The sequence below is a fragment of the Toxoplasma gondii genome, chromosome XII (assembly GCF_000006565.2).
Source record: "Toxoplasma gondii ME49 chromosome XII, whole genome shotgun sequence".
NCBI lineage: Eukaryota > Apicomplexa > Conoidasida > Eucoccidiorida > Sarcocystidae > Toxoplasma > Toxoplasma gondii.
In genome coordinates this window covers 1,831,568-1,856,991 of record NC_031480.1, presented here as the reverse complement: position 1 = coordinate 1,856,991, position 25,424 = coordinate 1,831,568, and the positions used below count along the sequence as shown (strand labels likewise).

Sequence of the window (25,424 nt, the reverse complement as noted above, 5' to 3'; positions counted from 1 at the left end):
ATGGCTACATCGCTTCCTTACCTGTATTACAGGTCAGGCCTCACTCGACACACCTCAGTGTTCAATCAGGGCATTCTCCGGTAGTGAAATTGATCTCCTGTAATGTGCGAACTTCTCGAACACAGCTAATTGTCCAAAGGTGGACGTGCCGGTCTCTGGGCCCCGTGGCACGGCACTGTCCGTCGTAATGCTGTTCATAACTATTCATCAGTGTGTCTTTCAATACCTATAATCTCGAAATATCGACGTTCCTTCCCGACGGTGCGTCAATGAAGACAAGTAAAACAGTTAACGTCGGCAACTCGCGTTGTATCCAAAGGCATGTTTGGGTCTTGCGCACCTGGTTGCAATGTCACATCAATTTGCCCGTCTCTAAACAAGCGAGCGCTGATTGGATGCAAATGACTTGCGGGTGCATATGTGATGGAGGAACTCTCGTTTTCACTGCGTACAAAGGCATTACACAAGATTGGTGGGGGCCAGAAAAGACGTGGTAAAGAGAGGAGAATACTTGAGGCCTCCACACTGACATAGGTGCTTTTAGAGCGCCGTTTGACACACCATCAACGCGCCCGGCGTTTCTTTTCACACGCAGCGCGATGGTCTCCTCACAAGCGCAGTCGACTGCGGGCGCGTGCTGCGGAGACCTCGTCGTTCTTCGCGCGGGGCTGTGCTGTTTCCCACCGAGACGAAGTTTTCTTCTGTTTGTTTCAAGAGTCGCAGTATTCGCCTTGAACTCCCATCCCCATGCTTTTCCTGTTCATGTTGCCACGTGGCGGGCCAGGTCACTAACACAGTTCCAACCTGTTTGTCTGGTGCGTTTCAGCGTTCCGCAGGACGCTTCCGTCGTTTTTCTCTACATTTTCTCAGTCGTTGTGCATCAATTGAATCCTTACTCTTTTCGTGCTCCGAATTGTTCCGTTGGACGTCGCGACCCGTTCTCTGTCCAGGCCATTAGCTTGCGAAATCCGCAATGGCTCTATCTCCCGGTGCTGTCCTTCGGATCACCCGTCTCGCCTCGCTGCCGCCTCTCTCGACGGTGACCGATGTTGTTCTTGCCTACATTGAACAGAATCTGAAATCCGCGGGAGACTTCACTTTCTCAGTGCAGCCGGACACGTCGTCCACTCCGGCCGCCCCCTTCCGCATTGCCGTCGAAACGAAAAAGGGGGAACAGCCCAGCCCGATCGCTGCTGGCGAGGCGTTGTCGGATTATGCGGCAGCGCGGTGCATCGCCCGCCTAGCCGCTTCTACTGGTGATCCTTTCGCTTCTCTCTTGAAAGCGAGCGGTGCCCCTGGGGGAGTCGAGGCAGCGGTCGACGTCTGCGAGCAATGGGCAGCCTTCTACGGCGTTTCGGGCAAAGCACCTGAGGCCTCGGACAACCCTGGACTATCAGGTACACGATACACTGCACGAAGAATCCCTAAATTTCATGGGGGGATTTATCCACAGGTCTCATGTTTTTTCCGGGCTTGACTCGTTTCGGTGGTTGCGGAAGACTTGCGAGAGAAGAGGAAAGTATATGGTTCATTTGCGTGAGAAATCCACAGGACCGCCCGTTGCGTGGACGGACACGGTGTTCCCTCCATCCGTTTGATATTCCAAGCCCCAGTTTTCCAGCTGACTTCTGCACAGCAGACACAGCGAATCTGCAGCGTTTTAAAGATATCTGAAGTGCGCGATAAGCGACTTTCACAGGAGGACGCTGACCGAGTCTGCGATTTGATTGCAAGCGGACACTTGTACTATGCGGGGAAGGACTTCCGGAATCACCATTTCCTCTGGATTCGCTATTCACATAAATGTTCCAATTAGATACGTCAACGCACATGTTCTGTTTCCAGTACAGACTATTTCTATGTATACTGTACATATAAGGAAATACTACTTGACTCATGTGCATCCTTACGCTGGGAGATCTGTGTACAGGTATCGTGTGCCTCACAAGGAAGGTTCGCGCATTTGTAGGAATTGGTTTCGTGTTTGAAGGTTCTTACATGTTTCGTGCCATGCTGTGGCTCAAGTGACCGCTTTGTTTCCATACGGGACCCATAGATCTGCTCTCCCAGCATCTAGATGCGGTTTGCCGAACTCCGCAGGCAAGCTCTCCACTGACAGTTGCCGTTTTAGGTTCTCTGTGATCTTCCACTACAACGTAAAACTAGTCGTCTTCCGGTTATTCTCAGCGGATTGTGCCGCAGATCTGAGCGGTATTTCGTCATTCTTGTTTCCCGTCGCTGCCTCGTTCCTTGCAGCCTGCATTGACTTCTTCGCGCGCCGATTTTCGACTTCGTCGTCGTTCCTGTTCGGCACCCCGCAGCCGTCGCTGGCGGACATGACCTTATTCGCTTTGCTCAAGGCTCACCCAGCAGCTCAGACAGCATTGTCTTCCGCGCTCCGAACGTCTGAGACTGCGGCAAAGCATTTCTCGTCCTGGTCTGCTTGCGTTGCCAAGGCCATCCCGGGAGCTGGTGCCCTTTCTGGTGCGGGCGCCAAAGGCACCGACCGCGCGAAAGGCAAAAGCGGCGAGATGGTGGGCCAGGGCGCCGGAGTTGCTTCCGAGGCCGTTGACGGCCCTGACGCGACGACTTCTGTGAACTTTTTGAAGCAGATTGTCGAGGAAGACCTCCGGACAGGAAAGCACAAAACTGTGATCACGCGTTTCCCGCCCGAACCGAACGGGTTTTTGCACTTGGGTCACGCCAAAAGTGTCTGTCTGAACTTTGGCCTTGCCAAGGCCTTCGGAGGCAGGTGCCACCTGCGATTCGACGACACCAACCCCATGAAGGAGGAGACGCGGTAAGTGTAGGGAGACTTTTGCCGAGACGACGAGCACGAATGGAGAATGGAAAGGAGGCCAGAAGACGAAGAATTTGGGATTGAATAAAGGCTAACAAAGAACGGAGATCGGAGAGTGATGTAGGCGGCAAGCCGAGACGTGCATATCTAGTGCAGATGGACACTTGAGATTTGGGAAGGCAGACGTGTCTTAGACTTAGGAGATACTTGACTCGGAATTATGGAGGACCGGGAGCTCGATGTACACAGGAAACGCGTGCGGATAAAATCCGAGGTAAATCTCTGCTTCATGCTCGTGAGTACGGGTTGGGAGTGGGGAACACCGACCACCGGGAATGCGCGGGTATGTGGCGGTGCATGTCGGATTTCTGAAACCGCGAAGGTGACTGGGCAACTCCGCTACTCTGTCGTGCAATGAACACCGTCGGGTTAGCTTCAGCCGACAGGGCATTGAGTCTGTTGCGTATTTCCGTTCGGTCTGACGGCTTTGGATGAGAGAGGCTGCGTTTGCAATATATGCTGCACGTATTTGGAGTGTGTCTGTTCTTTCGGTGCAAAGGTAACAGTGGGTTTATTACGTAGCGGCTGTACTGTGCCATTTTGCTTTCCCTGTTCATACAGATACATCGAATCGATTCAAAGAGATGTCAGATGGCTCGGTGGCGACTGGGGAAACCATTTATATTACGCCAGTGACTATTTTCAGCAACTATATGACTGGGGTAGGTCGCTCCGTGCGCTCTGCTGATTGTTTCTACACCGGACTCGGATTTGAGTCGTTTCTCGCAAGCGGTGCTTTGAGCCGGTTCTGGTCTCCTCACTTCTTTGCAGATTTATTTGTTCGTTCACCTGTGGTAGCCTGTGATTTTTGTAAGTTGACTTTATTCATACACAAGGTCGACGTTGCGTTGTGGAGCCGCTGTAAGATATGCGGTATTGCTGTCGTCTCCGGAGTCGCTACACGCGTTCCACGTGATTCATTATACATAGGATTCCTCGTCCTGGTTTTTCCTGTGTATTTGCATCTCAAGGTTTTGTCATTGATGAATAACACTTTAGAACAGAAAGCCATGTGTATACATTGCGCTTAGACGTGCGGTGTGGGTATTTCCTTCCCAGAGGCGCAACCTTGTGAGAGTCATAGTGTAAGAGGGCAGTGGACGCTTGCGTGAATTCGGGTTGCTTTCCCTCTTTCGATATCCTTCGCAGCTGAGTTACTGATCAAGAAAGGCCTCGCGTTCGTTGACGATGATTCATTGGAGGAAATTAGGCGAAAACGTGGAAGCATCTCGCAGCCTGGAGAGAACAGTCCGTTCCGAGAGCGATCCATTGAAGAGAATCTTGATCTCTTTAGAAGGTGCGTGTCTTGTACAGCGCACAGCGGCGGACGCGGTCTCCTGTTCCAAAAAGTTACTTGCGGCTCCAGTGTAGGAAGTGAGGGAGTCTACAGCATCTGAGCACTGCGCATCTTGTTGTAATGGTACCATTCGGGTGGCGAATGTGACCCTTCGTCTTCGACTTTTGACGGTGGTTCGTCGCGGATTAGGCTGTCGTGCCTCCTTTTGCATTGCGTTTGCGTCCTCTTAATGAGTTTTATCATGTTCTTTCGTCCCGTTGGAGACCCAACGGCATTCTGAAACAAGAACGTGAGAAAAGATTGTGGATTTCGTGTTCTCTTTGCAGGATGCGTGCGGGCGAATTCGAAGAGGGCAGCCGCGTGCTACGAGCCAAGATTGACATGACGCACAGCAACATGAACATGCGTGACCCTGTACTGTATCGCATTCTCAAGAAAGAGCATCCCCGTACAGGTCAGCCTCTTTTCCAGAGGCATTGCTGCCCTTGGTTTTTCTCGTACATCCCATGGAGTACTGCGGCTAGCCTCCTTTCTAACCTAATAGACATCGCTCTGTGTATTAGGTGGAGCATTTGCACGATGTCTGTTCAGTGCACTTAGGCCACACCACAGACGATCACAGATTTCTTCTGATCGGCCTGGTTGCATTTGGTTCCGATTCTCCAGTCATGAACATGGGCATGATGAACATGCACACGTAAAGACGCGAAAGCACCCATGTATGGTCACACATGCGTACTACAAGTTTGCACTGCAGTATACGGTACGTGGGAAATGAAATCGATGCCCGATGTCCGTGCCCTGTATATGTGCACATGCTGCAGCTACATCCATACTCAAAGAGATTTCCTTCACATTCGGACCAGGAAATTCTGGATGTTGTTCGCTGTGTGTCCAAGTTCCACGTTGTTTCTCGCTTTTCGGTGTTTACGGTGTGTGTTTATGTTGTGCCCTGTGTACGCTTCAAGGATTTGAGGGCGTAGATGTTGTCGTTCTCAGCTCTCGTGAGGCGACTCTGGTAGGTAACGTCTGTTTGGTGTGAGTTCTGTTTCCATTTAGATCCAAACTGGGTATACTCTCGCATGCGGCAGGATGTGTTAGTGGTTGAAGGTGTTGTGAAGGATGCCCGTGTGTGTGTGCTGCTAGACCGACGCACGGGTAGAGGGAAACGACTGGTCGAAACAAAGAAAAGCTGCTGCCTTCAGTTAAGTCTGTGAATGTGGACTGCGGCGTCCGTTTACAGGCAACCAGTGGGTGATTTATCCCATGTACGACTATGCACACGGCCAGAGTGACTCCATCGAGAATATCACTCACTCCATCTGCACTTTGGAGTTCGATCTGCACCGCATCCTATACGACTGGTTCCAGGAAAAACTGGAAATCACGCGGACCAGGCAAATCGAGTTTGCTCGCCTCAATGTCACGTACACTGTGATGAGCAAGCGGTGAGTAGTCTCTAAGTGAGTAATTTAGGCAGCAGCCCTGTTATTCCTTCTTGAGTGTTTGATCGACTGCGTAGCAAGCTCGGTGTGTGAACCCCTAGAGGAGCGGAAACTTACTAGTCGTGGCTCAAGCAGTGTGTATCGGGGACTCGATGTCAGTGACACGTTTTTTAATGGACCACTGCATGTCTCAGCCAGGCGAGTTGCCGTTTGTCCAGTGCTCTGGTAGACGCCAGCCACTAAATGGATTATCTCGGGAGGAATCCGTCAACAGTCCTCACATGCAGACTTAGACGGACACCGGGATTGGTAAAATCTGCTAATGTTCCTGTTTTTCGACTTCAGGGGACGTTTCTTGACAATGGAGCTTTCTTTCGAAAATGCTGTGCACCAAATTGTCAGTTCGTGCCCGTGGAGTGGCAAAGAAACCTCTTTTACGAGGTCGTTTCCTGTTTCTTGGTTGTGATAAACAAGGGCGATTCCAAAATGGTGTCTCTGTTGCTTCAAATCGCACACACCGTGGCCGTCTTACCGTCACCCCAGCATGGGTGTTCCGCGTTGCTGTCTTTCCGTGTTTTTGGCTTCAGCAAGCTTCTGGCCTTAGTTACCGAGAAGTGGGTTGACGGATGGGATGATCCCCGCCTCCCGACGCTGTCCGGTCTGAGACGTCGAGGGGTCCCTCCCAGTGCGTTGCGAGATTTCTGCGACAAGGTCGGAGTTGCCAGACGTGAGAGCACCATTAAGGTCGAGGTTCTGGAAAAGTGCATCAGGTGCGCTTTGAGCTGTTGAGTAGGCTTCGAGCATGCTGAGTTGTCGCCGCATACAGTGCACTCAAATATGTGCGGATGCATGCAGTCAGTCTAGACAGCGCTATGGCCTCTGACAGCTGACGGCTTCCAGTAAAGAACAAGGTCAGCTTCAGCGAGCCCGCAAGCTACTACGTAGGCGATGTAAGAAAAGGTTATTTAACAACCCGCGCTTCACCGCTCTCGAAGTTCTCTTGTGTCTGGACAGGGACGCGCTGCACGTGGTCGCTCATCGTCGCTTCGCTATCCAGGACCCAATCGCCGTCACAATCACCAACTACGGCGATAAGGTCGAGACGATAACAGCGGCCAATCACCCGGAAGATGAGTCCTTTGGGACGAGAGAAGTGAGTAATTCTGGGCTTGAAGAAGCTTCGGTGTGGTGCACGTACAGTGAATCGTAGGCATGTGGAATGCCTCGAACGCGGCTGGTGTCAACGCGTTGATTCAAATGTTTAGCAAATCGGAAGGGGCTTCATTTGATGGAGGGCTCAGAAGACATTCGTGATCAAAGTCAGCGGAGAAGACACTTCCGGGAGGCCTTTGTTTCACCGGAGACATGGCAGAGCCCGAGAGACTGAGCGAAGTGAGACGGCTGAAAGAGATATGGAACAACACAAGCTGCAGGGCAATCCCTACGAAATAATCGAAGCAGTGGTCTCCCTGGTCCCTAAATGTCACATGCTGCGTTGTTTTCTTCACGTCATCTTCAGCTCCACTTCAGCAAGAAGCTGTACATTGACCGCGATGACTTCATGGAGAACCCGCCGGCAGGGTATCGTCGTTTGGCACCAGGTGCCGAAGTTCGCCTCAAGCATGCGTACTGGATTAAATGTGTGGACGTAAGTTCGGATCCTTTTTGTCAAGGGTATGCTAGATGTCCGGAGCTTAGTGGTAGTTGATGTGGCACATTTTTGAACAAAAAATTTCCCGGACTGGGTGTGCTGTGGACGTGACTCTCGATTCTCTTGTACTGAGGCCGCAGTCGGTGAGTTTTCACTTCAGCAGATGTTTCTCTGCGGTTTCCCAGGTCGTCAAGGATGCAAGCGGTCTCGTGACGGAGCTCCTGTGTACCTATGACCCGCAAACAAAGAACTGCTCTGTGGCCCCTGACGGTCGCAAAGTCAAGGGCGCAATCCACTGGCTTTCTGAGAAAGACGCCGTGCCGTAAGTGAATCGTTGAGGCAGGAACTTGGCATTCGCACTGCCTCCGCTGGACAGAAAACAGCCATCTTCTTCTCACCCACTGTACAGCTTTTGCCTTTATTTCCTGTAGTGTGCCTTCGGCACGCGTGATTCTCCTGTTGCCCTGGTAAGTCACTGCAGCCGGAAGGTGGCTACGCGTTTTTCACTCACAACAGAACCTAAAACTGTGTACTTTTTTCAGCGCGGAGATTAGGATCTTCGGTCGCCTGTTCACCAAGCCGAACCCCGAGGAGGAAGACGAGAGCAACCCTAACGCAAGTTGGCGGGAAAACATCAACAAAGAGTCGCTGAAGGTACGTCTCGGCCGCTTGATCTCAAATTTTCGCAGTAAGCAATGATCAGAGAGAACACTGATTTCAGCTCGCCGCGAAATAACAGAGAATTGTTAGTTTGTGAGGTACGGACCATCTGAACATGTGTCTCCACCGGGGTTTCTGGCTTCTTCGATCAGGTGTACAAGGGCTTCGTCGAGCGATCGGCAGCCGACTCCGCCGCGTTCCCGCCACAGTCTTCACTCCAGTTCGAGCGCCTTGGCTTCTTTACGCCTGACGGTTCGACTTTGCCGGAGGAGGCAGACAACACCAAAACGAGAACTCTGCCCGTCTTTAATTTGACCGTTGCTCTCCAGGAAGGGTTCACCGCAGCAGACGACGCGGAAAAGGATAAAACGAAGCAGCAGGAGCGACTGGCAAGAGAGAAAGCTGCTCTTGAGCGACAGAAGAAGAAGGAAGAAAAGGAGGCACGCAAGAAGATGAAGGAGCAGCAGCAAACCGTTCAGGCGTGACTTCGGACTGCTGTGGGAAACTTTTTCTCTTGATACACCGTGTTCAAATGTGACCTTGCCGCAGATTAGAGGTCACACTCAGGGCTATAGAGAAGTTGACAGCGGCCACGGGATGTTGTAGTGAACTTCTTACCTTCACCAGAATGTCGTCATGAGTTGTTGCCCCTAGCTTACGTTTGTTTGGAGATAGCCGTATTTCAAAATGGCATCCACCAAATAGGGGTGTCTCGGTGTTGACACTAGCAACTGGTACTTCTGTTGAGTAAACACGCCGTAGACAGCGTAAATGCATCGATTGTCATTGCATCGTTGTCGAACGAGTTTGGATAGCATTAAAGAAGGCGCTTTGCTTTTTCCCGAGTTGCAGGAACGGCTTTCTGTGACCGATAAGAGGTCAGGAATATTGGGAGGTCCATCTGTGAATTCTCGAACAGTGCAGTCGAAGGACGGTTCTCGTATGCCTACATGACACTCATTCTACCGAGTTAACCGTGTAGATACGCGCTCCTAAATTTAGTATGGAGTCCCCCATCGTAACGACGTTTCGGTCGTAGCGTAGAGAATTGGTGTTCAGTGAGGAAACGCCGATTGCCTCCGATCTCGGAGACACAGCAAAGTTGTGTGGCGGTTGTTCCGGTGGTAGAAAGGGTGGGAGAAGCCGCCACAGATCGGCCCACAAACCGAAGTACACGAGCTGAGTCGATTGAATAGAACAGTGGCAGGACATGAAAAATGAGTCGAGAAAATGAGTCGAGACTACCACCGTTGCAGCTTCTGTCATTTAGTTCAGGGCTGACGACACTTCTGTGACAGCTGTGGACGAGGCACTGAAATTTTGTCTGCCCGAGATACACCGGCATGAATCAAGGAACCCGAAGTTTCTGTTTACATGCGTTGCTTCAAAAGCATTTCCCTTGAAACAGTACCCTGTAGTTCTCATGCAGCAATATTCATACATGTGTGCAGACGGTGATTTTTAGAGACCCCATTACTTTCGACGGTCAAAAAGCGGCTGGTAATCCCGTTCCGTCTGTTGAGAAAGAACGTAGGTGGCCGAATGGCATCTATGAGGCGGAAGTGGAGGCTGAGAGGGCGTGTCACGAACAGTTGCCAGCATCATTTCTCGAAACAAGCAACACGGTCGAGCGTCTGGCACAAGGCCAGCATCAACTGGGGAGGCTGAGCACACGCGTTAAGGACGAATGCATCTCGTAACATTCGGTGAGAGGATTACTGGGATTCTGGAAGCTGGAGCATTACTACGCTGTAGCAACAAGGGCTGATACGACCACTGTGTACGCATCTGTGCAAATTTACGCCTTTCGTCGTAGGCTACACAACGAGCTGCGTAGTGACTATCCTTCCATAGGACATCAGGTGCTTGCAGAAAGTAGAGCGCCTTTAGGTGGGATCACGACAAACGGGAACAGGAAGAGGAGGACAAAAAGAGTTGCCGCCGCCGGGTCGCCTTGCAGCGGAGGTTTTGACGCCAGCCGGACCCTGGAAAGCGTGTTCGGATCCGTAAAGCTCCCGCACTACGGTGAAGCTTTTCCCATTCAATCATAAAAGAACTAGGTTGTCCAGCAGTCCACAAGCTGCGGCGGACAATCGATGCGGACGCATTGCTGTGAGATCGTAGTAGCCTTTGGCCACGTTTTTTGAGTTCCGGAAAAGAAAGATTCCAGCGCATCGGCTACAGGCGGGAACCTGATTATCACAAGTGTCTTCGTGATCTCAGATCATCTGCAGTATATGATGTTGCTGGTGCCCAAAGAACAGGTTTACCAGGTGCCATTTTTTTTCTTCGTTGCATGCTGCAAACATTTGCGGAATGCATGCGCGCCTCGGAAGCGTTCGCACAATGCCTTCTTCCTTTCGCCTACAGTCCGTTTTGTGTCGAGCAGTTTTCGTCTACTGTTACTTCTATCCCGCGCTAGAGCCCCATCTTCCTTTGTACGAGGACCCATTCTTTCACGTTCGTTGTCTCAGTCCGTCCTCCCGTTGATAACCAACTGGTAGGTTGCCCCGGCGGCGCGGTACCATTGCTAGGAACCTTTTTAGCTCGGCGACCCTTTGCGGAACACTCTTTTCTGTTGTTTTGATTATTATTTCTCTGAGAGGGGACCCACATTTCGTTGAGGCTTCTGGTATGTGTTCGATGGTTCGAAACTGCTAGGTCCGCATCTCAGACTCTTCACGACACTGCTTGGTTCTACTCGAGAATGCATAGCGACACACGAGAGAAATGCGTTTTTTCATATCGTCTTCAGAAATATCATCTGTGCCAGACGATGTTCTGGGGCTTTCTGGAGGAGTGAATCTTTCACAGTCGGAAGAAGCTGTTAAACGCCGTACCATTATAAATAGTCTAGGTTGTGCCGGCTCTTCTCGAGTGCTTAGACCCTCCTTATGCAGTCGTTGTTTTCACTCTCCATACCAGCTTGTCTCAAACCGAGGTACTTTGCTGTTTTTAGGGGTCTAGGGACCTCAGGGAGGCAACTGCGCACGAACTACCGGCAATCACGGTCGAACGAACAAGAGCGGAAACCTGTGCGTCTGTTGCTGTCTTTATTGATGCCAGTTTCACTGATTACTTCTGTTCTCCCCTGGTGTCCGGGGAAAAAGCTCTCTTCACACCTGCGGATCCCGTCAACATGGTCGCGGCGTTGAAGGGTGTGCTTGTGAAGTGGTAAGAACACTCTTCCCGACCACAAATTCCGGTTCTCATCAACTTTTCAAAACTACATTGTGAAACAAAGCGGGGAGCTCCTTTAAGTGAGTCGTGTGCTGTTATCCTCGGGGCTGAACTACAGTGACCAACGATCTCGCGTCCGCAGCATAGTGAGTTGTGTAACGAAGTACTTAGGTCCACCTATTTATATCAACGATAATGGAGGTGGTAATGGCATATTTATCCTTATTGTGGGCGTGCCAGTCTTGTTTGTGTCGGCACAATCTTGGAATTCTTCACTGAGGTTATGGACGGCTCTCTAGCGACATATTTGTCAGTAAACGGTATCACTGTGAGTAAAATGCAAAGACGGTTCCCCGGGTTAGTCGGTTTCCATTGCGGCTTCCCATGTGTTCTTCTGCAGCGACCCGCCAACGATGGAAGTTATTCGGCTGCTCAATGAGACACGGGACTTCATCATTGAGCAACTCAACGAGGAATATGTGCTGTGCAGGGAATGCGTCTTCGATTTTCTCGAGGTAGGCGAGGCAGCCGCCGTGTGTTGCGCTCGCGAGATCTTAGCCCGCTGTTGTAGACTGTTAACGCTGTCCCCGCACCCTTGACCGGCTGGTTCTTCTCCGCTGTTGTTAGCCTGAGATCTACAAGTCAGTAGAAGGCTCTCATTTCTTCGAAAAATGAGGAAGTTGCTCCGAGAAAGCAAGGAGGTACAGCGCTGATGATGACTGAAAACTTGTGTGGATTTCACCAACAGGAAGAAGTGACGAAACGCCTCGAACTAGCAGAGCGGCAAACAGCGGAGCAGCAGCGTGAGATTCGACAAACCAGACAACAGTCACGGCAGCAGCACGATCAAGAGGAATGACTTTTTGCTTCTGTGTGTCCACGAGTTAACGTCTTCCGTGGTAGTTGCGGAACGGTGGCTGGGTCTTAGATAGCATTCTTCAGTCACCTCGAGAGGTCCACCCTTTTCGAGTGAAACTGTTCTTGAAAAGAGTGAATTTCTCTCGTGGCCGCTGTAGGGCAGCTCAAATCTGCTGCTGATGATTCCCTTGTCTGCTACTGGCAAAAGTAGCTGGAAAATCGGGTCCCCATTTGATGATGTTACGTTTCTAAACATTCTATAGCACGGAGATTCTCCTCCGGTTCATCTTTCGAACGAAGAGGGCTTGCATGCATGCGGAGTAGAAGCCACAATGGTGAGTGCCTTTCGAAATGGAAACAGCGGGCTGGCATATTTCACGGCCGAAGTCGATAATTTGTGACTGATGCGGTTCTACAATTTTTGTAACTGGACGTGAAAGGGGACAGTAAGGGTTTATCAAGGCACACAAGCTCTTAGAATGTTGAATTTATGCGTGTTCCATTTGAAATGGCGACCTGCAACTCTTGGAATAATCTGCTCCACTGCTGAGCAGAGGTCTGTAAATTAATTTTCTCTTGTACACGGCAACCTTTCGTCCCCGTTCATCAGCCACATATCTCTCACACAAAGACGCAACGTTTTCTCCCGCTGTTGAGACACTCAGGAAGCTTACCAGTGTGTTTCACTGTCCATAGGCTTTCTTCTTACCATCAAATGCGGTTGTGTTTCACCCCTCCGAGTTGCCAAAGCGTTCGCCTCTTAACCACGTTCCCCTAGCATCGTTGTTCGACTAGACATTGCCCGCACCTATATACTGTTCTGTTGCAGAAGCAAATCTGTCGTGCTGCTTCTCAGCTGTACGGCTACTGATGAAACCCCCATTGTCCTGCTTTTACAGGCACACTGATGCAACGGCAGGCATCAGTTGACTTCGGTTTTTGACGATCCTCTGAAAAAAAAGGCTATTGTGGACATTTGTGCGCGACTTCTGACATCTGTTTCTAGAACGTGGTCATTGATAATGATATTGTTTCCTTCCTCTCCAAAATCCACATTTCCGACCTCTCCATGAGTTTCCACCTCTGACCTCCGGACGCGGGGGTATTTAGTGTAACACTGCTGCGCCTTTCTCCCATTTCCGGCATTCCGGTACTTTTACCAATTAGCTGCAAACCCTGTAGCGCGCCGCGACCTGCCCGTCACGCTTTTCGGTGCATTATGACTGCTGGTGACGATGCATCCAGATCCGAACAAAGGAGGCATCGGCTGAGCCACTATGAATGCCTTTTACTCTGGTAACGGAAGTGAGTGCGGGTGTAGCGGGCAGCTGCATCTATCAGAACCACCTACGGATCAAAGAATACAACACGAGTCTTTGGCAGCCCAATCTTTGAACCCTTTTATCTCAGCTTTATTACGCTTTTACTTCCTCCGCCAGGAGCTGCCTAACGTGCGCAACTCAACAACACAGAAACTCTAGATGTCCCCGTCCGCGACGAAGATTGTACGCAGGCTAAACACGGCTCTTCCCTAGAGAGACTGTCAGACATATCTGAGAACGGCAACAGCCCCAAAATATGTGTGACTACGAACAGCAGAATTCAAACATGCAATGTCAACCGTAGCAGATTATGATTTTTCAGATGTAAAACACTTTGCAGGACAACACGGCAGTGACACACTGGACGGTATGGTGGTACCACACCGCATGCAAGCGAGGTGATCGTGCTTTGACACTATGAAGGGTTCTGATGTAATGTACTCTCTGTTTGAGTTTGCCAATATCAGGCGAATCCTACCAACGCCTGCGCCCTATCGCGGTCATGCACTGGTAACAGCGCTGTGTGACTTTGTGGCTTCGTTCTGGCGGCGGATTTTCCGGACGGTTCGTCCTTCCCCGCACCTTCTGAAGCTGGCCCCCGGAGTGCGTGACTGCGTTTTTTTTCTGCCATCCATTCGAATTCATGCCTTCTGACTGCATCTGAGGCGTTTCCAATATTTCAGGATCCCTTTTCCGCTTTTTTAACGACCGTAATTCCGTTGTTACCGGACTGGTGTATGCCCCGTCGGACTGCTGCATGCGTAGGACGGTGAGAGTAAAACGGCCAGATTTCCTCTGTATCGATGTAAAGGAAAGCCGTTGCCGTGTTCTGTTTCTGTGTCGATTTCCGTGTAGTTTGTAACTATGAAGTTTGTGGTATAAGGAACTAGTTGCGGGGACTGCGTAGGGCAAGCGTTGTGTAACGAGCCGGCTAGCATCAAGCCGACGTCGCTTTTTGGCCTCCGAGAAATCTCTTCGACCGTCCACAACTTTTGGGACGTCCGTTTACGGTGTTTTCTTCATTGTTGATTTGATATGTTTTGCCTGCATCATCTGGTATTCCGGATTCAAGTAGTTTCTGTTCTGACTGAAACCGGCGGCGTCAGGTGGAGCGCCGCCCGCTCCCGTTATCGTCCAGCTTCAGGGTACATAGAATCCTCAAGGAAGAGTGGTTTGAAGGATTCGAAGCGGGTATTTCTCGTAATCACGAAGGCGGTTTTGCACGCAAGAGTGTCCTCTGGTCTTCTACGTTAGAATTTCAGGATATCTAGGCCGACAAGCCCAGCTGCGCATGCTGTCAGTGAAATTCGTTTAGTAACTGGCTTCCCCTTCTCTGGCTCTTACGCGGCGTCTCAGCCGGCGGTACGCTGGTTGCCACTTCGGCATGCGTTTCTTCTGTTTTCGGGATAACAAAATTCTATCCTTGCTGTACAGGACAACTGGAAAGTTTCTCAGGACCCCAACGCTGACCCCTTGCTACACCGTCGCTTCCCGAGTTCCGTTCTCAAGCAAGAGGCCCAGGAAAGGCACGCTAAGGGGCGGAAGTCGCTGCCTGGTGCAGGATGCCTTGCGGCCGTCGCTGCCTCCCTTTATAGGCCGCCTCTACAAGCGTCCACTATGAGTTTAGTTGACTATGGCTTCTATTCAGATGAGGAGGAGGATGAACCGTTCGAGGCAGGGGACGGTCAAAAGAGGTCTGAGGCGGCGAAGGAGGCAGGAGAGTCTTCTGAAATTGTAGGCGGTGACGTCGGTTTGACCCCACCCCCGGCTGCAGCATCCCGACGAAGCGTCTCGTCGCTTCTCTCTGCAAGGGGGTTACTCGAAAACTCAGCGCCCCGGATCGACTACGATGACATGGAAGATGGACCCTCTATCGAGAAGGCTTCTGACCCCGCAGATGACTCCGACTCAGGTGTGCTGCCAAAGGCGGACAGACTCGATTTGCGCGCTCGCACGGCGTTAAGCGCTTCTGGAGACCTCACAGACAGCAGTCCTGTGGACGGGAGTCTAGCGGTTTTGAGCAATGACGAGGCAACGCAACAGACTTCGTCGGGAGTGAGCCGAGCACACGGCAGACAAATGTCCAGCGGATTGCCTCCCACTGCAGGCGTAAGAAGCGTGAACACAGAAAGCTACGTTGACAACTCGACTGTTCTGTGTATGTAGTACGCCGTGACTGGTGGTGATGGGGGGGTGCGCGTCTCTGTCGTTTTCGAGAGACTGAAGTGCCTGGACTAGCTCTTTCCTGTACTGACTGTTCTCGAAATTATGCTAACTCACAATGGAACTTGGATCTGGCAAACAGATGTTCAATCCTGAATCCTGAATTCAATTGTTGGGAGAGTTCTCAAACCGTGCAAGTGGCCGGAAGAGACTCGGTGCTGTGCGCTTGTGTGCCGCATCTGGTGCGAAATTCAGTGACGTTGTGTGGCGATGGGATTCCCTGTCAGAGCAGTGCCAGTTGTCGTGTGGGTGAAACGTTTCTTGTGTCGCAGGTGGGGATGTTCCACGAAAAGACTGAGTGACGAGGAGTCGCTTTCAAGGGGTGTGGAACCTTGTATGTATATACATTCATATGCGTCACATTATGTATGTATCGCATCATGTATACCACCTGGAGAACCTGTCTCAACAAAAGTGTGTTAGGAATCGAAAAACGACTCTGATTCGTGATTTACCCGGGCACCGGAACGTGTCTGCACGCATTTCCTCGAGAAAACGACAACGCGAGATCCTTGCTCTGTCTTTTTTGTGCGTCGTTTTCCTTGTGTCCGCAGCATGTCAGCTTGATGCCTCAAGTGCCAGCAGGCGATGTCCCACAGGAGCTTTTGGTGAGTTCTGTGTTCCCTCTGTTGTAACGCTCGCAGCGTTCTTTTCCCGTGAACCCTCAGAGCCGACTCTCGGGCTCATATGAAACTGAAATTGTCGTTTCTTATCAAGTTAATATCTCGGCAAATAACTGTGATATATCAAATTTCTTCGAGAAAACGGGTAGGAAGCAGACACTCGCACATTTTGGCGTGAATGTGGTTGTCTTTTCTCCCTCAGCGAACAGTGGAGCGTCTTCAGCAGTTGAAGAAGCGAGGCATCACGGTTAATGGGAACATTGCAGCTTCCCTAGACTTCAAAAATCCTTACCTGTTAGAGGTATGGAAGAACGATGTAATCGTGTGTCAACAGTTTCTCTTGAGTGACCTGTTGAGTTTCCTCCGATCCCCGTACCTGTGTAGCGGGAAGTACTTCATCGTGCAACTGACTTCTGTCGTGCGCCTGTGTTTCTCGATGAAAATTGCTTCGTCACGGGAAGCAGTTTTTGAGAGTGATCTTCTGAATGGATTCCCGTGAACGTGCTGTGGCAAGTCCTAGCGCCATATTTTCTGGCACACTGCACCCGTGGAGTTTATTCTAGGATGCATCAGCCAAACCTAGGTGTGAATGCAAAGTACAGGCACTCGGGTGCGCTTCGATAGATGGCCATTCTCAGTGTTTTTCTCGAGTCCTACTCCCTCGACTTGAACATTTGCTCTCCTTCCGATGGTATGTCTGAACTCTTGTCAAAGCGAACGGCCCGGTTTCTGGTGATATACCTGGAACCTGTGGCCTGCCGGCACCAGACGACGTTTCAGTTAGTGGAAATCAGTCAACGTCCGTATGAACCGACTGTCTGGGTGTGTGTGTTGTCTGTTGGGTTTACAGAAAATTATGAAGGTATTTGACATCGACCCGTACTGCTCGAACTACCCCCCTTCGGTGTTCGACCCGGCAAGCGTGACTCCATGGAAGCCGGAGGGCGGCAGCTCCTTTGAAGTTCAACTGAGTGAGTTTTTGTTCGTTTTTACGTCTAGAACACAACGTCTACGGGAAGAGTTCTAGGGCACATGTGCAGTGTTGGTAAAGGAGGACTGTCAGCGTTTTGAAATGATGCGAACTGCTACGGCGATTGCAACGCATTTTAGGAAACTCAACTCCCGGAGTCCACACGCCGTTCCCTATAAGATGCGACGGCAGGGCATTTCTTTCCTTTCGTTAGTTTAGGTCAAAGCCGCCCAAATGTCATGCACCGTTTCTGTGGCTTGCTGGTTGTTTTTGAGTAGTCTGTCAAGTAAACAGACAAATCGCCTGGAAGTGACTGGTCGCCTCTTTGGAGTGGTTGCTTCAGATATGCCTTACTTATTCGCACTGTTCGTTGCCTCGATGCCTGCTGTGGTGGCATTGGAGTACGCTTTCCATTTTAGAAAGAGATGGCTTCTGCCACATAAACCTTCAACCTGGCGGTTTTTTTACCTACAGTGCGGCGTTTCGAGAGTCGCCGACAAACGAGACGGGTGGACTCACTCACGGGAAGGGAAACAGATCGGGCAACTCCGCCACTCTCTGGCAGTGTCCCCACAGCTCCATTGGCTGTTGGCTCTTCCGCTTCTACTACGAGTGCTAACGTGGTACCTTTGTCTGCCTCGTCCTCATCGGGTAAGTGTGATGGGCTGTGGACAGCTGGCAAATGCCATACGCAACGAGTTCTCCCGGAGACACGACGCGTCCATACACATCTATTGCCAAGAGGTAGACCTGCATTTTCAAAGACACTTTTCGGAAGAGTAATGGCAACAGCGAGCAGTCTCAGCATTTTCCTTGCGCTACTCGATGGGCTTTCACTTCCGATGGGGAGGTTCTCGGGCGCACTCGCCGTGGAGCGAGGCCGAGCAATGCCAATATATATATATATATATATATATGTACTTGTATATTTTTCTCATGCTAGATGATAGTTTTGCGCTGAGCCAGCCGGCGCGCATGCTGCAGAGTAGCCGCGCGACCATTGAGCGTGCCTTTTCAATGTGGGGATGGTCTTTCCTGTCCTTCGTTTGCTTTGGGTTTTTTTCTGCATTATCCTTAACGCTGCGGTCCTCGTTGGATTGCTGCCCGCAGCCAGTAGCCTCTTTCGGTCCATGCACTTGCAAGTACCGATCGTTGTAGATCTCTGGAGAGGCGGGTAGTCGCAGCGAGAACCCCGTATCTCCTTAAATGCACAGATGGACATAATTAAGCCTACGATTTGAGCAGACCTCACAGAAATGATGGGAGGCATGGCGTCGGAGTTCTCTGCTGCATAAAATTGGTTCTGCAGGATTTCGGTGGTTTCTTTCTGCTGTGCCAACAGAATTTATCCTTGGCCCGACGAACGGGAGTGTGCGGCGGAACCACAACCGGTCTGGACTGGAGCGAATCAGCCCGCCGGCTTCTCTTGTCAGCGATCCGACAGGCCCAGCATCGGCCAGTGCTGCTGCGAGCTCTGCGGTGGCGGCTGCTGCACAGCTTACGGCTGTCATCCAGCAGGCAGGTCGGAATGCATGTGCAGAGCTTCTACAATTTTAAGCCAAGAAACGGGTCGTTTTTGGTCGTAGACGCATCTACAGTACTCCTGTGAAGCTCGTGTGTGCGAACCTCTTTACTGTAACGACCCGTTACAGGCGTCGCTCTTTCGGTGGGGCACTTTGCTGATCGTCTTTTTGCAACACGAAACGGTGGCTAGTTCGTCTTGTCGGGCATTTTGGTTGTGGATAATGCCGACGTGCTGGTCTTGTGAACGTGTGACTGCAGCTCTGAAGGCTGCCGCAGCTCAAGCAGGTGCCGTCGCGTCATCGCTTCAGCAGCAGCTACAGCAGCGACTGCTGAGCAGTCAGACGGGTTTCTCTCACCAGAAGCCTCTTCTTGAAGCCCAAACGGCCGCCGCGGCGCGAAACCACGTGGGAGGACAGCTGAATGGCCCTGGCGGCGTGACTATCAGCAACTTCACTCAGCAACGGCCTGGACTGCGAATTCCTTCTCCCTCGGGGGCGACCGGACACAGTTCAGAAACGGGTTGGACGAGCCGCGCTGACAACGAAGGAGATGCAAATGCCAAGAAGAGGCCGCGCGACGCGGGAACTGGGGCATTTGGAACTCAGCAGACATCGTAGGGTCCGCGGGGCTCGAACTAATGAGGGTAGGCTTGAGAAGACCGCCCCACCCTTACCTTCCCTTTCCCCAGCGACAATGGGCGGAGGTGCTGGATGGCTGGGACGGACAGTGGGCGTGTCCTCGGCGTCTCGGTTGAGCGAGGGCGCTCGAAGCTTGCACTGCTCTTCGCCTTGTTTGATCTTACCAAAAGTCGGGCCAGTTCGCTGCTAAACGCACCCGATGGTGAACTTAATACACGTTGTCTGTATCCAGGAGAGACTCTCGGTTGCCTACGGTGTCGCAGGGGAAGTGGTGGGGCATTCGCTGCTGAAGCTGCAGAAGGAGGCTGAGGCGACGACCTCGGAACGGTCGCTTGTATCAAAAGGAGACAAGAGCAAAAGGAGACAAGAGATGTGAAACTCCATTTGTAAGGGCGCGTGGAGGTCCCTGTGCAGGATCAACTCGGCGATCCTGGTGTAGGCACATTCTTTCTCGTAGCTGGTATTGTTCTGTGTCTGTACTGCAGTTTTCTTCTCTGCGCAGTCTCCCGGCGACGTCTAGAAGTATTCCCGTAGTCTCTGTTCTATTCTTCCTAATTTGCACAACCAAAAACCTGTAGTCTTCTTGTCACAACTGGAATCAGTCCATGTGTCTCGGATGTCCTGTTAGCTTGGCTTGATGCTACTCTGGTGGGTTCTCTGCCACGGCTTTTTAAACTGCGGTGGTGCGGGCGGGAGTGTTGCAGCTAATGGTGGCGGCGCCACAGGTGCTGTGTAGCGATCGCAGTGTCCGTTTTATGCGGCACGGACAATCTCTCTCCGATATGGTGAGCTTATAAGGAGCATTACTTCTCCGGAGGGAGGTACTGCTGCCCGGAAACTGCGAGCGTGGTTTTGGGTAAGGCTTGGTCACAACTGCAACTACATTCCCCCAGGTTTCCTACTTCAGAAAAAACCTTTTTGACTCAACCGAGGGTTCGAGCAGTGTATGCTTCTCTGCACCGCTGGATCTCCTGGATTCGTAAGCGTGGAGGATCCGCACGTCTCCCTGGCTCACAACACCTGCCCAGTTAAGTGTTTTCCGTAGAGCACTCAATTGATGAGAGGTTTTCCGTATAAGCAATCGAACACAATGTCACGTTATGTCCCAAACACATGCGCACGCGAAGTGTTAAGCAGCTGATGGCACAACAAAAGCGCGCAGAAGACAGACACAGCCTCGCAAGAACAAAGTTTTCCAGTGCTGCTTTGTGGAAACACATTCCCGGCTGACTTGATGAGTCATAATTACGCAAGATGTCGAACAGCAGTACCTCTACGAGTGTCAGGACAAAGATTTCCGTGCGCTGGTATTACTGAAGCTCCATGCGTCAGAGAGCGAATTTCAAATGTCATGCGAACCGTATGAACGTGAAGAAGCCATGCTTGGTCATGTGCTGGAAAGCCCTAGATATCTGAGACGCACTTAAGAACTGATCGAACCGGCAGATGCACGAAGCAACGTTTGATGCTCATTCCCTCCTGCACTGATTGCTCAGTCCTGTACGGAGCAGGTTTTTGAAATCATATGGATGTGCTTAGTTTCGTATTCGATAGCTGCCGTGGCACTGAAGCGAGAAGATCTTATTGTCAGCTCGATGCATCAATAGTTGGTACACGTCTTTACTCGACTCAAAAGAATAAGCTTTGATTGCAGAACTGGCACCCCCCTTTCACACAAGGGAGCTTTCCAGTTTACACTAGCCGGCTTTAGGCCCTTTTCTGAACGTCTTGGTGCTGGAACCCCGTGCCTCCTGCTAAGCAGTCCGTGTCAGAGCTGCTTTGGGGTTTTGTTTTCCATTGAGGAACACATTAGCTGGGCAACGGCGGTCAAGGTTGATCGAGATAACTCGTTTGACTGAAGCTGCAAACATAGGCTTGGTTCGACAATTCTGCGCGATCCGTTTAATCTGCTTTCGATGGCTTCAATGGAACAGAGTCTTCAACCCTCAGTGATTTTCCGGATTTTTTAGCCACGGTAACCGTTCCGTTCAAACCAAAGTCGTCCGGCCTCCTTACGGGGCTTTCCCTCAACGAAGTGGAACTTGTTTACAAAATGGAGACCGAAAGTTTGAAGGTTGATCACTCGGTCGCCCACCGATCGCACGTTATTTTGATTCTTTCCGAAACGCCTTGTTGTTAAGGAGACCTCAGTCCAACGCAGTTGTGCCATACATGAACACGAATCCTGCGGGTTCTCAGCTTGCTCATTGTTCAGTCTTCCTCACGGAAGATTGCCGTGAGTTGTCTAATCAAGACTAAAAACTCAGGCACAATTCGATAGATCTCTCCACTAGACGCATTCATCACATGCACATTCGTTTGCAACTCCGTATCAGCATGCAAAGCTCAGACCGATCGGGAGAGAAACGGGCCCCGCTTTTTGTCTCAGTGCACGGACCGTACAACTGACTAGCTACCATTGAAAAAAACAGAGAATTGAGATTTTGCCTGCTTGTTCTTTTTTCAGAGGTTTTAACTGACACTAGATTCACCGCCGATGCCTGCGACAACTCAAGTGACTCTAGTTACCTGCGATTGCCGGTTGATCAACCGCTGGAAGCGCTCCTGATGCGCTGCGGCATGCGCCAGTAGATCGCATCAGGTACATATTCCGAGAAATAGTGTGTTTTTTACCTTTTCGTGCGTTTATCCCCGAAGTGGAAGAACGAAGTTCATTCGGGCGTGCCGGAAGTTAAAGACTTGCCTCCATGTCCAGCTCTATTCACTCTGTCGTGATTGGATCGCACGTCGCTCGCTAGCGCGGCCACGCAAACAGAAACGAAAGTTTTCCTTGGTGGTCGTCTCAATGACTGCAACGCCAGCAGGCACTCTAGTGAGACTATACTCTTCGTTGGTCTCTGGGCAGCACAAGAGTGCAGATGGCGACTGCAATTTTGCATTTTCGCCATACGCCGTCAGCGCTGTCCTCGCTGGCCTGTATTTCGGGGCGAGAGGAACTAGTCGGGAGCAATTGGAAAACCACTATTTCGACGGCCGGTCAGCAGCTGACGCAGCAGCATGCCTGAATGAGGCAATCCCTGCTGTCTCGCAAAAGGTACCCTAGTCTGTGGCTCACTTGCATATTTGAGTGAAACTCGCATGTGTCGTTTGCAGGTAGCCCAAAGCTCAATTACGTACATTGATTTTTGCATATTACTCGTTCAACTTTCATGCACCAAATCAGAACATAATGACTACTTTCCTCAGGAGAAGGGAATTGTTGTTCTCTGCAGAAGATACAGCTCGTGGTTTGTAAGGTCGTCTCATGTTTTTTTGTTCTTGAGTGTATTACCTTGTCAAAGACGTAGTCGATTGACTAGGCTTCGCGCAATGCAAAAAACAGAGGGATTTTCGGTTCCCTGCCTCGAGTCGCTTGCAAGAAATGATTAACCGGGCGACACACCTTCCGTGTGGAGGGCCGGCGGGCAAATTTCCCCAACTTGCGCTATCGAGCTTCCGCAATCTTCTTTAGAACATCCCGTCTGGAATTGTAGCAACGCAGCGGAAGTGCCAGGGCTGCTGGCAACGCTTCGCGATGCTGGCTACCGCATAAGCATGCCTCTTTGTTATTTTCCTTGACTTGTGAATTCCCGGCATTCTGTGATGGATTGTGCTACAGGAGGAAGGCGTAGATCCGGATATTCAATCTTCGGTAGTACTTCAAGCTGCAAATCGTCTGTATGCGTCGAAAGAGCTGATGGAGGCGTTTCTGCCGCAATTCAGGGAATTCAGAGAAACGCTTGAAAAGGCACTTCACACAGAGGCTTTGTTGGCGAATTTCAAGACAAACAGCAACGGGGAACGAGAAAAAATCAATGAATGGGTATGCTCTGTAACGAAGCGTAAGATCGTCGATCTCCTTCCACCGGCAGCCGTCACTCCGGAAACGACCCTTCTCCTGGTCGGAACACTATATTTCAAGGGACCATGGCTGAAGCCGTTTGTCCCGTGTGAATGCAGCAGTCTGTCGAAGTTCTACAGACAGGGTCCATCTGGAGCCACTATTTCCCAAGAGGGAATCAGATTCATGGAGTAAGCTGTTCCGCCCTGCGTGTCAACCTGTAGAGTAATGCTTGAGCTCTGTGGATTGACTCGACTTTTAATGTAGTGTTTCAGCGTTCCCCGTGTGTACCCGAAGCCCTCCCTTTCAAAGTTGGCAACGAAAATCTGGAAATCAGAACTCGGCATGGTTGCATGGATACAGAGTGAGCAGCGTCCTGCGTGCGGCAGCGGCTCTGCATCAGAATCTACTAACAAACTTAAAGCATGCTTCATACAACAAGATACTGTCAGAGGACAGATAGTACAGATTCTTCGTTTATATGAACAGGTAGCTTACGAGTTCACGAGATGGAGCTTCTTCGATTCTGTCCGTCGGGACAAGTTTGAAGCCGACAAGCGTGCCTACGTCGTTTTCTGTTCGTTTACCGACAAAGTGGGGAACCACACTCGTTTCCATTCTGCGACGGAGAGAAACGGTGGTGTGTATCCTGGTGTTCGGAAGGCAACTGACTCTGATTTCTTGTTCTATTTTTCGTTGGCAGATCAACTCAGGTATGCAGCGGGGCTCTGCGCTATGGATTCAAACACACTGACCGCCCTGGATTTGGTCTCACGCTTCTTGAGGTCCCCTACATTGACATCCAGTCATCGATGGTGTTTTTTATGCCGGACAAGCCCACGGACTTGGCTGAGCTCGAGATGATGTGGCGTGAGCAACCAGATCTTCTAAATGATTTGGTGCAAGGCATGGCAGACTCTTCCGGCACCGAGCTCCAGGACGTAGAACTTACTATCAGACTCCCATATTTGAAAGTGAGCGGCGACACGATATCTCTGACGTCGGCACTCGAGTCTCTGGGAGTTACAGATGTTTTCGGTTCGAGCGCAGATCTATCTGGTATTAATGGAGGAAGAAACCTGTTCGTCAGCGACGTATTTCATCGGTGCTTAGTTGAGATTGATGAGGAGGGAACGGATGCGGCAGCCGGTGCAGCGGCGGGTGTTGCGTGCGTGTCCCTTCCCTTCGTTCGGGAGCATAAAGTGATTAATATTGATCGTTCGTTTCTTTTTCAGACGCGAAAACTCAAGTGCGTACAGGGGCTGAGGGCAGGGAACTCGCCGGCAATGCGCAAGGATGATGACATTTTATTCGTGGGCCGTGTCGTCGATGTGGGTGTGTTACAGAGTGGTGGCGAATGAATTTGGTACCACATTCGGTTTCGAATGCTTTGTTCTCTGTCTAGATTCATCGACGCTCACAAAATGTTTGAGGGTTCGCCGCCGATAGAGTGTTTTTTCAACATATGGTACTTGTCGACCTCTATCCTGACAAGCAATGAAGTTTAACGTCGAAGAAATATTTGAGAGCGCGGCTTCACAGTTACACACATAAGAAAGTGCCGATTGAGAAGCATTAACACGTTGGAAGCGATTGATTTATTCGGAGCTACGTGCGACTGTATAACGCCGTTCGGCACAGCATAACATTTTCCATTGTGCTGGGGTCCCCCATCACCAGAAGCCGCATATCACCAACACCAAGGACGTTGAACGGACGAGGACGTGTTAACAGAACAGATGAAGTCGGTATAGGAGCGTCGACGTGTTGTGCCAAGAACATTCGAAGGACTACTCTACGGAAATTCTCGTCGTTTTGCCGTACCCTAGTCTGTCATTGATCCTTCACACTGAACGAAATTGCGAAAAATACCTGCTAGATCTAATCTGGTTCTTATCGAGAAATGACGTTGCATCCCAACATCATTTACCGGCACCGTACTTCGTTGACTGACATGCACATCAGCTAAGAGGTAAACCACGATTACTGAGCAGCTCTCGAGTTTTACCCAGGTGCACCATCACTACAATATTCAGTACAACACACTGACACCAGTGACTTGTCCGGCACTTTCCTGCAAGGTTGCAGTTGCCTCAAACGAGCCAAAAGACTCACATCAGAATGGAACGGTAGAAAGGATCTTGCTTTAACTTGCGAGTCCGCGCGCTTTCCTCAGTGTGTCATCAGGTACGCTGCTGCTTGCCTACGATGTTCGAGACCGTGCAATTCAGTACTGAGACAACCGTGAATTCAGAGTACGAGTTCGCCAAGAGACCAGTGACAGAGAAATAAACGAAATCGCTCATGAAAATGTGTTTAATGCGTGGTATTT

General features: G+C 50.8%; 4 protein-coding genes across 4 annotated transcripts; all 4 read left to right on the top strand.

Annotated features, from left to right (window-relative positions):
- The first annotated feature begins 721 nt into the window (after nucleotides 1-721).
- Nucleotides 722-8,756, top strand: TGME49_217460 (glutaminyl-tRNA synthetase (GlnRS)). The gene is made up of 12 exons (XM_002371272.1): nucleotides 722-1,397; nucleotides 2,257-2,800; nucleotides 3,422-3,522; nucleotides 4,010-4,157; nucleotides 4,484-4,611; nucleotides 5,401-5,605; nucleotides 6,190-6,372; nucleotides 6,617-6,755; nucleotides 7,122-7,250; nucleotides 7,439-7,575; nucleotides 7,796-7,907; nucleotides 8,066-8,756. Exons 1-12 carry the CDS (start codon nucleotides 974-976, stop codon nucleotides 8,396-8,398), a joined length of 2,583 nt encoding a protein of 860 aa, XP_002371313.1. The 5' UTR covers nucleotides 722-973; the 3' UTR covers nucleotides 8,399-8,756.
- A 1,394-nt stretch (nucleotides 8,757-10,150) lies between these two features.
- On the top strand, nucleotides 10,151-12,644 carry GTF2H5 (general transcription factor IIH polypeptide 5 GTF2H5; the record flags this gene model as incomplete). Its single annotated transcript, XM_002371271.1, has 4 exons — nucleotides 10,151-10,413; nucleotides 10,980-11,087; nucleotides 11,494-11,608; nucleotides 11,842-12,644. The coding sequence occupies 4 exons, from the start codon at nucleotides 10,151-10,153 to the stop codon at nucleotides 11,950-11,952; spliced, it is 597 nt and encodes a 198-aa protein (XP_002371312.1). The 3' UTR covers nucleotides 11,953-12,644.
- Nucleotides 12,645-13,647: 1,003 nt separating this feature from the next.
- On the top strand, nucleotides 13,648-20,178 carry TGME49_217440 (HCNGP family protein). Its single transcript, XM_002371270.2, has 7 exons — nucleotides 13,648-15,382; nucleotides 16,051-16,104; nucleotides 16,322-16,420; nucleotides 16,970-17,090; nucleotides 17,564-17,740; nucleotides 18,432-18,611; nucleotides 18,872-20,178. Exons 1-7 carry the CDS (start codon nucleotides 14,891-14,893, stop codon nucleotides 19,228-19,230), a joined length of 1,482 nt encoding a protein of 493 aa, XP_002371311.1. The 5' UTR covers nucleotides 13,648-14,890; the 3' UTR covers nucleotides 19,231-20,178.
- A 1,488-nt stretch (nucleotides 20,179-21,666) lies between these two features.
- On the top strand, nucleotides 21,667-25,340 carry PI1 (protease inhibitor PI1). Its single transcript, XM_002371269.2, has 3 exons — nucleotides 21,667-22,306; nucleotides 22,871-23,283; nucleotides 23,796-25,340. The coding sequence occupies exons 1-3, from the start codon at nucleotides 22,058-22,060 to the stop codon at nucleotides 24,451-24,453; spliced, it is 1,320 nt and encodes a 439-aa protein (XP_002371310.1). The 5' UTR covers nucleotides 21,667-22,057; the 3' UTR covers nucleotides 24,454-25,340.
- The last annotated feature ends 84 nt before the right edge of the window (nucleotides 25,341-25,424 follow it).

Bases quoted from the DNA above. Each gene is read 5' to 3' on its own strand.
- TGME49_217440 (XM_002371270.2), top strand. From the start codon at position 14,891: ATGAGTTTAGTTGACTATGGCTTCTATTCAGATGAGGAGGAGGATGAA. The intron at 17,741-18,431 runs GTAAGTGTGATG...CTGTGCCAACAG, and splicing joins GTCTGCCTCGTCCTCATCGG to AATTTATCCTTGGCCCGACG. The intron at 18,612-18,871 runs GTCGGAATGCAT...GTGTGACTGCAG, and splicing joins GGCTGTCATCCAGCAGGCAG to CTCTGAAGGCTGCCGCAGCT.
- TGME49_217460 (XM_002371272.1), top strand. From the start codon at position 974: ATGGCTCTATCTCCCGGTGCTGTCCTTCGGATCACCCGTCTCGCCTCG. The intron at 1,398-2,256 runs GTACACGATACA...CGTTCCTTGCAG, and splicing joins GGACAACCCTGGACTATCAG to CCTGCATTGACTTCTTCGCG. The intron at 7,576-7,795 runs GTAAGTGAATCG...TACTTTTTTCAG, and splicing joins TCTGAGAAAGACGCCGTGCC to CGCGGAGATTAGGATCTTCG.
- PI1 (XM_002371269.2), top strand. From the start codon at position 22,058: ATGACTGCAACGCCAGCAGGCACTCTAGTGAGACTATACTCTTCGTTG. The intron at 22,307-22,870 runs GTACCCTAGTCT...ATTGTGCTACAG, and splicing joins TCCCTGCTGTCTCGCAAAAG to GAGGAAGGCGTAGATCCGGA. The intron at 23,284-23,795 runs GTAAGCTGTTCC...TTTCGTTGGCAG, and splicing joins GAGGGAATCAGATTCATGGA to ATCAACTCAGGTATGCAGCG.